Raw genomic sequence first — 11093 nt, 5'->3', positions numbered from 1 at the left:
CAGAGAACTCCTCTTTGGCCAAACAAATTCCCAGAGAAAACTTGGGTCTGTGGGCTTTGGTGATCAACTAGAGCCTTGCCCAATTCAGACAAATAAAACCCGGAGAAAAAAATGGTTGTGATTTCATTTCAAAGCTTTAAGATTAGAGCATTATATTTTGAAATGCTGAATCCATGAGTTAGGAAAAAAAAAAAAAATAGAACAAGCAGTTGCTATTGGCCACCAAGCCCTGCAGAACCACTGAAATGTAAAACAAAGACAATAGGGTGTGATTAAGTGGATCACTGAAAATTGATTTTTACATGCTCTGAAGTACCAAGATTAAGCCCTAGCAAAAGACCACCAATAACTCAACAAGTATTTAACATACAACACTATGTTCTCAGGGTGGTTTTCTTCTTCCAAATATTTTCATTTTTGTGAGCCATACCTTAACAACTTCATCATTATTATGCTGGAAAATGCATGACATTTTCCCAGGAAATTAAGATGCAATGAACAAATATCATGAAATCATGGACAGCAGTATCTTACACAAATGTTTTACCATCTATTGTGAAAAATGACTACAACTCACAGACTAAAAATTCAGTGTTACATTTTAATCCACTTTAAAGGTTGTTTCCATCCATCCAAATATGGCCTTGACGGCAATTTTCTCCACATCATTCTTTCTCAATATTTCCCGATCTTTTAGGAGCTTTAGGGAAAAAGTATGGGAAATAAAGACATTAATTAACAGTTGCCGCAAAGAATCGTATACAAAACATATCTATACTGATGGAGGGAAATGTTAAGTGCACCTCAGAGCTTATAGGGGGATGCCAACATACTAAAACATTTAGGTTCAGCAAAGCCTGTGGTTCTCAAATGTCCACATGCACCAGAGTCCCCCAGAGGGCTTGTGAGACTGCCGGGTCCACCCTGTTTCTGATTGAGTGGGTCTGGTGGGGTAAGTATGTGCTGCTGCTGGTAGTTGAGGGGCCCCAACACCCCTGCTCTGAGCATCTCCCCTTCTCTTCCTCGTGCCTTCTCACTTCTGGACGTTGCCAAGATTGTTTTCCCTGGTCAACATCTTTGGGATCTGCCTCATTCTTCAATACTGTAGTCGAAGAGCTTTTATTCCAAAAACTCGGCAATTTTAGTAAGTGCTTATCATATCTATTTGCAGTGGCAGGAAAAGTTCTCCTTTTGGCAATAAGTTTGTCAGGCTGGTTAAGAACCTTACAATCCACTCTCTTTGGTGAATCATTCATTTTCCTTGCTTCTTTTCGATGTTGCTGTTTCCAGGCATTTGACATTTGTCTGTTTGGGGATCTTAATGGAGTGTGAAAGCATCCCTGGGCCATCAAAGCAGAACCCACTGATCCCCTCACCTCCCTCTGTGCCATTTCCTGATGGGGTAGGAACCCATCCTGACTGCTTCCACCATCAGTAACTCTACTGGCTGGCACAACCGGAGCAGGAGACAAGGAAACATGGACAAGTAAGACCGCTCAAGCATTAACAAAGGAAGCAGCTGACACCAGAGCAAGCTCCTTTTACCATCCCTCCTGCCACCCCGCGAATCATGACGGATCCTGTAAACTGTGCCCCCGACCAGACCACATCCACAGTCCCAAGAGTAAGCCATTCTGTTCTCACACTGGCTCAGAAAAGGTTCACCAGACTTAGGGAATACTGACTACGGCTCCTAATGCTGAGACTTCTACAGAGCCTTGTCCCCAGGAAACAAAAGTGTATTGGCCCATACCACAATAATGAGGCCAAACTTAAGAAAAGACCTGAAATGAATCAAACATCACCTGGAGCCCAAGCAGAGAGGCCATGGCATCAGCACTGACACTGCCAGCCTCGCTCCTTTCTCTTGTTCAATTTCAAGTGACAGAGGTCTGTGATGGCTCTGCTCCTCTGCGGCTCCATAACTTCCAATGCTGTGGTCTAGACTGGGTCTCTGATGCCAAAAAGCAAAAAGATAGGTCACAGTCCTCTACATGGGAATCATGTAAGTGGTTTAATTACCTATTGTCAGTATGGAGCTTTACTCATTATCAAAGGACGCCACCAGCACCAGAGAATAAGAAATTTTATTTCAGCTTTTGGTCATTTTCCTGCCAAAACAGCCTTGTTTGCAGCCTGTTTCACAGCCCAGCAAAACAAATTTTCAACTGCATTTGATTTCAAAAGAATTCAACGTTAAATGTGCCTTATTTATCAAGCACACACCACTCAATAAAGACCACACTCTGCCTCTCCTAAATTTGGCACCATGTAAACAGCTAATTCTCTCTTCTGCACAGGTCTTACCAAAAAGCAACACAAGAGTTTTGATACAAATGAACTTATTCCCTTTAAAATGCTGTATCTGAAAAATAATCTCAAATTCCCTTGTAAGCAAACATTTTTTTAGGGATTTTTAGGAATGATGTTCATACAAGTGGATAATATCTTGACTTTTGCTCCTTGTGGAAAACGCAGAAGATTAGGATTCAGACAGGCAGACTGTGTGGCCAGCTAGGATGAATCAGAAGTTGGAAATACATAAAAACTGTGGAACTCAGCTTTGTTACTACTTTTAGGCAGATAAAACACATGTGAGCTCCATGATTATTCTCAAAGGAAGTCATGCTATCAGTTTTTTTAAGAGACTACAAAACCTGATTTTGAAATTATATCTTTCGTTAAAAGGTAACAGACTTTACTCAATGTATGATATCATACACTTGGCTACATAAAAAAGAAATTTAAAATTTATGGTTCAAAAAAAACACTCAATTCTAAGGTTATTCCTCTGGAATTGACTCATACAGAAAACAAGCGAAGTAAGTTGGTTAATAATTCTGTCAGCATGCTCATGCAGCAGCTTAAAATGAGGAGCACAATTTACAACCCTGTGTTGCAAAGTATTAATAGCTGTTTCTTAGGCAATTAATTTTCTTCCCCACTTATTACAGGCATATCTGGCATTTTTGGATAATCCCCATTGAATGTATTCAAAGTAGAAAAGCATGCCCAAGAAAGATGATAAACATTCATGACACACGGATTCAAAATTATGGGTCTCAGAGTGACTCAGATATACCACGGGAAAACAAAAGATTATAACCCAGGGCAGAGGAAGTCCGAAAGTCTGGGATTTTAGTCTTGGCTTGATCATGTGATTTTTTTGGCAAGTCGCTAAACTCTGTGACCATTCTTGTCTCTCTAAAATGGCAGTACAACCTAGAGATGTTAAAAATGTAAATAAAGTCATATATATAAGTTATTTGTAATCACAGGTAGATAGGAGAACTGCCAAGGCAAGAAGATGCTATCTGCACTGTGGAGATCTGAATAGGACATGATCACAGGACCCGTCTCTGCAAGAGCCAGAGCCTAGTGTGAAGAAAATAAAATTATGCCTGTGTATTTTTCCTTAAATCCAACAAATTATGTTACAAATGTGTCTCAGGACACGATGGGGACTAGGTAAGAATGCACATATGACAATAATGCACATATGATAATAAACCCCCCCCTTCATCGCTAAAACAATATAGTAGTGCCATTTCATATTCAATAGGCACTTTATTTTCTGTACTGCCCTGGATGCAGCCCCAAGGGGGTGACAGGAGAACCAGGGGTGGCTCCCAGGGATGCAGGGTTGGCTTTAATGCTACTCCTCACCTCCTAATCTCCCACCTGCCCCTCCCTCCACCAGACTCCTCGTTATGAACAACTGAAGGACGTGTTCTCCCTCTCACAGAAAGTGCCATTTAAATCAGCTTCAAGTCCCCCCCTCCCAAACAGAGTCACACCCAAGCATCAACAAGGAAATCCTGGAGTTAAACACTGATACATAAGGACTATCATGTTTAAAGGGAACACAACAGAGCAGCCCACCCCACGTTCTGTGCGAGGAAAAGAGACAGCTGCACTTCGGGGAAAGGAGGCTCTGTCCCACTCGGCACCTATTCAAGCACAGAAAATATCCAGGGGCAGGGCTGGGAGTTCCTCTGGGACGTTGCCAGAGAAGTGGGCACTTAGAGAACAGTTTCTCTGTATTTCAGAGCGAATGTACTCAATTCATATAAAAAAAGAACCCTTCCGTCAACCAGGCCCCCAAATGACACTCACGATAATACTTCAGAAAGGGCGGCTTTTCTCCAGCAGCTCAGGCAGCCACTGATTCCTCATTTTGACAAAGTAGCATCCAACTTCAGGCACAGCCGTATATATAACTCCACACGCAGCTGAGCCGTCATAAACACACCAAGTATAAAGGCGTGTCAAAAAGACATTTTTCTCCCCAAAGTATGGCCCTGAGAAGCCATTATTATAATAGAGTGTGGATTTCTGCTGCAGGTTATTGACCTATAAGCTAACAATAAAAGTCCCATTTCGCACATAAAAGCTTACACTGTGACATGAAGTATTAAGACACGATCCACTGACTATTTTAAGTTTGCAAAACAACTCAACCACTTCTTCATTACAGCATGAATGTACACATCCTCCTGTGGGAGAACAGCAACTCCGGAGACACGGCGAAGTACAGTCCAGCCACCGAAGATCCCATGAGGCTGTCTAGGAAAATGGAAGAAGTTCCCACTGTCCGTGCTGCTGGGGTCTCCTCTGAGGCTCCCGAAGGAGAACGTGGTGAATTTGGCTTATGGCACTCTCAGTGAATCAAGACCAGGCTCAAAGGCAAACTCTATCTCCTGTAAACACGATGCCACACACAGGTCTCAACTCAGTGTTTACATCTGTCCAGAACTAGCTACAAATTTGGGACTTCCTCAAATGGTATTAAAAGCTCTACATAAAAAGTATGCAAAAGCAGTTACTAGTTTTTCAGGAAAAGAGACATACCTGCTAAAAGCAACAGCTCTGTACACAGGGCTGTAGGAAGCCGCCGGGGCTACAACAGCAACGTAACAAACACAACATCGGGTGACCTTTTTTTTTTTTTTTTTAAATTGCTGCTGCAATACTGTACTTTAAAAAAAAAACAAACAGAAAACCAAAAAACAGATTTCCACATGATTTCGTAAGAGAAAGAGTCCACTGCTTTGTGTGAAAGAAGGGTCATCCTGGCGGTGGAAGGACTGGGAATGTCAATTACGCTACGCGAGATTCTGTGATACCAAGTTTAGGATGCGTTTCACAGCATCCAGTGGGCTCCTGGTGGGCGGGATCCTGCTCTCTAGCTGTATCCGGAGCTCTTTTCTGGTGGCATTTTAAAAAACGTAGCTGGAGCGGAGTCAGTGGCTTTCTCTGCGGCAGAGGTCCTGACCAACCACTCGGGGTTTGGAGATTTCGGGACCTGTGATGCTGGCGTGCTTGGTTCCGCTACATCCACGTGAACTGGTAAGGTGGTTACAATGAAAGAAAGGAAGAAAAGATCAAGGGGAGACAAATTAGAATCCGAGACACTGCAATGCACAAATCTCAGAATGTCTTTATTTTTTAACCTATGAATCCAAGTGGCTACACGGTTTTTTTCCCCTTTCCAAAAATACATACATACATACATACATAAAGGCAAATTTCAGAGAGAGAGCAAATATTTCTCTACCTGAGAAAATGGGTTGAACAGAACAAATAAATAAATTCAGTCACACAAATTCATAAGACAGTCATGATCACTTATCGAGCACTCATGAGCCAGGCACTGTGCTATGTAAGTACTGTCCAACCAGAATCTGATTTCCTAATGCAAACCCTTCCAAGTAGGACTGTCATCTCCATTTTCTTGATCAAAAACTGAGGCAGAGAAGACAGCAGATACACTGCTCGGGGACACAAAAGAGCTAGTTAAGTAGCAAGATTTAAACTCAGATACTGGACGTCAAGCCCTTAGGCTCTTTCTGTTACATCCCATGCCTCCAGTAACACAGCATTTCCAATAAATAGCCTATCATAAGAAAAATCACACAATTAGGCCCAGTGTTTTTCAATAAGGACACCAAAGACATTCTGGACATGATAATCATTGCTTGTGCAGGGCTGTGCTGTGTATTTTCGGACACTTACCATTCTGGACGCCATCCACTGAATGCCAAAAGGACTCCTCAGTCATTTTGATGACCAACACTGTCCTCCCATTTCCAAATGCCCCCTGAACTGAGTGGTACAAAGCACCATCACGCCCACTGCTTGAGAGTGAATGAATATACACTAAAATACAGCAAAGTCTAGAAAATTTTCGTTTTTACTTGTCACTCAATTAATTTCACCCCTAGAAATGTAACTAGATCAGTAATTTTCAAGTTATGGGTCCCAAAATCAATTTAGTAGGCCAGTCCTTTTCTTCTTAATGGAAAGGAATAGGATATGTCAGAGCAAACCCAAGAATTTATTTCATATTTACACATACACTCACATACATATTCAAACACGAATTTCTTACTGTGAGTTACTGCAAAAAACAATCCGCAGGCTATTTCTCTGTGGCACATATACGAGAGGTTCTTGAGGGCAACAGCTTTCAAACATGTTGGAACCTCACCCATGGCAGCAAGAAATACATTTGACACAACCCAAATCTCAGTCTCTCCCTCTCACACAAACACACACACGTGGGCACACACTCACTTACTCATATTTGGCTGAAAATAAATTTCACAAAACTGTACTTACGGTTACTATATGGTATTCAACTGCAAGGGGGGGAAAACCCCTTATCCTAGGGAAACTGGGGGTTTTTGCGTTATATTTTTTAACTATAATATTATTTTACTATGGTAAAATACAGGTAACACAAAATTCACCAATTTAATCATTTCTACGGGTACAGTTCCGTGGCATTACATATATTCGCACTGCTGTACAAGCATCACCACGATCCACACCCAGAACTTCTTGACTGGCCCAAAGAGAAAGACTGTACCTGTTAAACAGTAACTGCTACTCTCCTCCTTCCCCAGCCCCTGGCAGCCACTGTTCTACTTTCTGTCTGCACGTATTTGACCATTTGAGGAACCTCGCACAACTGGGATCATGCAGGATTTATCCTTCTGTGCCTGGCTCATTGCCTTTAGTATTATGTCCTCACCTGTGCTGTAGCATGTCAGAGTCTCCTTCCTTTCCAAGGCCAAATAATACTCCCCTGTATGTATAAACCACATTTTGTTTATTGATTTATCCAGCAATGGACACACGGGTGGTTTCCACGTTTTAGTTCCTGTGTATAATGCTGCTATGAACATGTATGTACGAATTATTTGTTTGAATCCACGCTTTCAATCCCTTTGGAAAAATACTTAGAAGCAGAACTTCTGCAGCATATGGTAGTCCCGGGCTTACAACTGTGACAAGCCACGACCCTGGGCCCCACGGCGGCTGCACTATTTTACATTCCCACCAGCAACGCCCAAGGGTTCCGATTTTTCTCCATCTTTCCTAACATTTCTGTGTTTTCTGGTCCTTGACAGAGCTATACTAAGGAGTGTGAAGCAGCCCAGAATCACTTTTGCACACGTTCTCTCAGAGAACACTGCAGTATTTTTCACAGTGGCATAAAATGGGATATAATCCAAATGTCCATCAGAAATGTTTAATTATAGTGTACTCAGCACAGTCATACAATGGAATACCAGATGTATATGGCAGTAAAAAAACAGGGGGGGCCATTTTAGCAGGACAAATCATGAATGAATCTCAAAACATAACTCGGTGAAACTTGTAACTTATAAAATAAGACATCCCATTTACACAAGCCTCCAAAGAATGCTAACTAGACAATATACTGCTTAGAGAGCTATATATGTCTGTTAAAGCTAGCTGAAAAAAATCCCCAAAGAATGATAAATGATTAACAAAAAAGCCTATTCACATAACAAAAAAACCATATGAGGATAATGGTTACCTACGAGGACAGTGGGAAAACTGTAAAGGTGATGTTCATGTTCTTGAAGTGGATGGTAGGTACACGGATATTTGCTATTACTGTTTTCCTTGACACCTTATCTATTTTCCAGAAATTTTCTTTCATAGCCCTTCAATATTTACTATAAAGCATTTTTAACTTTAAAAACCATTTGAACTTTAAAAATAAAAAGAGGCAATAAGAATCTGTCCTACGACACCTGAGATAAGGGCCAACCTACAATGGAACTACTGAAACCAATCACAGGGTTTTAGAATAACTTTCAACTTTAAGATTCTATTCACTTATTCATATAAGAAACGCCAAGTGAGGTCCTTCTCTGAGCTGTGTATTATTTTAGATGCTCAGGTTTCAGAAGTGAGCAAAACAGATTAAAAACTCCTGCTCTTGCAAATGCCCCTCTAGCATCGCTGGCCTGGTATTTGGAATCCGATGTAACGAGTTAACAGATTAACTGCTGAGTACCCTTCCAACAGATGCCCGAAGGACATATAACCTACCCCGGAGACAGGAAGGTCAGAAGAGGCTTTGGGGATGGCCAAAATAGGGCTCTGAATACAATGTCTTATCCTTCTCCGACTCTCCTTTATCTAAAGGAGGCACATGTTTAATTTTTGAAAGAATGGGATTTGTACACCAAAGGCTCCATTCTTGTCATTCATCTCATGGACATGAAATCTGGTTTTCATCTGAGTTCCTTGTTCTTCTTATAGCCACTTCATCTCAAATCTTAGAGAAAATAACCCATTTTTTTCTTTTCCAAGTACATTCTTTAAGAGCATAGAGGGCCATCCCACTTCAGCGTGAGTTACAAACTTGCCCTGTTCTGGTGTTACTGAAACAGAAGCAGGTTTACATGGTTACTCGCTAAAATCCAAGGGTGGCTCTGTGTACCAGATACCTGTGTAGATTATAAAGTCATAAAGGGAAGGGGAGTGGAGATAAAAAGGAAATAAAGATGCTACCCTTTCAAGAAGGACCTACTTGACCACGCCAATGAAAAGCTCTATTTCCCTGGCCTTTCCTGAGTGTTAATGTAAATTTCCTCAGAGTGAATTCACTATCATCGAGAAAATAACAGGGTATTTCTGAGAGGTCCTACAAAGAGATATGCTCTTTTTGTCCAAAGAAATTCCTCCACTGCACTGAAATAACACAAAAATTTCCTTGTTACTGATTATGTTTAACTATCTTCTTCTAACTCCAAAGAAAAATACTGATAAACATCCAATATTCTAATTACTACCCCCCATTTTTTAAGGACAATATATGTAAAGAGCATAAATCATAAACATACAGCTCAATGAATTTTTACATATGATATACCCATGTAATTCTTATCTAGTTATGACATACAGCATTTCTCAGAAGATTTCTGATTATGTCCTCTCCTAGTTACTACCCCTCACCAAAGATAACCGCTATTTTGGTTTCCAAACAACTGGCTTTGGCCAGGAAACTAAAAGGTTTTAACTTGAAAAACAGTTTTTAATTAGAAAGTTCATGACTGGTAAAGCTTGAAGACAAGCTACTCCTTTCTGCTCTTCACTTCTCTAGCCTTATTAATACCTTTAAATTCAGTCAATCTCAACTCAAAACTTTCCACCAGTGGGGGAGGGGAAAAGGGAAAAGATTTGTGGCTGCATGTTTAAGAAAGAAGCTGAATTCATCACAGTGACAGGGGAGAGTGTTGGCAGAGATCTGAGCTATTTATTCTTTTAGGAAAATCCTATAAAGAATGACACAAGGAAGCCTCTATCTGCAGTCTTGTTCATCACACTGGTGAAGAGTCCGATAACAGATGTATGCAGTAGCGTGATTTAGTGCCAGGAGCTGGCCCCTGATGTGTATTAATACAGCGGCAAAGCGGAACGCACCTCTCTTCATCACTCATTTCTATAAAAGAGGTGGAATCCGAGATGGCCCGATGTTAGGCAGAGCAAGCCCATTTGTTCTACTGACTGATGGCGCGGGCTCAGGCTATGTCCTTCACCTCCATGGGGCACTCAGGTTGTGGATAGAAAAAAAAAGAAAATGTTCAGTGAAGCAGACCTTAGTCAACAAGTGAGAGGAGGAGTGGGCTCAGGAGGAGAAATGTTTAATGCTCAAGCCTTGCTTAATCCCTCCCAGTAACATTTCCTGATTTGGGTATGGAACAAGGTTTTTAAACTCTTCTCACAGTTCTTGTCTTATGAACAACTAAAAGCTAAAAACAGAAGCTAGATATTGAAAGGGGGAAAAAAAAGAACAAAAGCTGTAAGAAGGGAGACTGTTGTAATGCTTCCAATATCATTGGCTGGATTTTGACGCAGTCAGTTTGGGACCAATGCTATCTTACACACCGCAGAACACCTAAAGTGTGGAAGAGGGCAGCTCTTGAAGTCATAGGAAAACTGATTTGAACTTGGCTTGCAACCATGGAGAAGTGATTTAACCTCTGCAATCTTTAATTTTCTCATGTGTAAATTAGGAATAAAAACAGCATCTACCCTTTAAGTTGTTGCAAAGATTAAGTGAAATAATACAGGCAAAGTAATCAGCTCAGGCCATGGCCACAGAGAAATCACTGGAAAAAATTCACTGTAAATATCAGATGTAAGATTAAGATTGTCCAATAAGAACCATTACCAAGGAGCAACCCTAAAGAGAAGCTGAAAGAGGTCAATTGTGAAGTATGCTGACACCTACTGAGTTAAGGGAGAGAGAGAGAGTTCCCTAGCTCTCTGAGGTCTCTTCTTCACGCATCAATCAACTATTCTGATCTATATAAAATAGAGTATTTCCTGAAGAAAATACAGTATTTATGATATACTCAATTTCCTCAGAGTGAATTCACTATCATCAAGAAAATAACTGGGTATTTCTGAGAGGTCCTACAAAGAGATATGCTCTTTTTGTCCAAAGAAATTCCTCCACTGCACTGAAATAACACAAAAATTTCCTTGTTACTGATTATGTTTAACTATCTTCTTCTAACTCCAAAGAAAAATACTGATAAACATCCAATATTCTAATTACTACCCCCCATTTTTTAAGGACAATATATGTAAAGAGCATAAATCATAAACATACAGCTCAATGAATTTTTACATATGATATACCCATGTAATTCTTATCTAGTTATGACATACAGCATTTCTCAGAAGATTTCTGATTATGTCCTCTCCTAGTTACTACCCCTCACCAAAGATAACCGCTATTTTGGTTTCCAAACAACTGGCTT

General features: G+C 40.7%; 1 protein-coding gene across 6 annotated transcripts in view; it reads right to left on the bottom strand.

The window, feature by feature from the left end:
* Window positions 1–587: 587 nt before the first annotated feature.
* The window catches only part of GPATCH2L (G-patch domain containing 2 like), a 56268-nt gene continuing 45762 nt past the window's right edge, over window positions 588–11093 (bottom strand). For all 6 annotated transcript variants that reach the window (XM_082733619.1, XM_082733618.1, XM_082733622.1 and 3 more), the window contains one exon: window positions 588–5346. In XM_082733619.1, coding sequence (XP_082589745.1) covers window positions 5186–5346 — 161 coding nt within the window. In that variant the 3' untranslated portion in view covers window positions 588–5185. The remainder of the gene's footprint in view (window positions 5347–11093) is intronic.

Source organism: Mustela nivalis (assembly GCF_964662115.1).
Source record: "Mustela nivalis genome assembly, chromosome: 6".
Taxonomy (NCBI): Eukaryota; Metazoa; Chordata; class Mammalia; order Carnivora; family Mustelidae; genus Mustela; species Mustela nivalis.
This window is presented reverse-complemented; position numbering and strand designations above follow the sequence as displayed.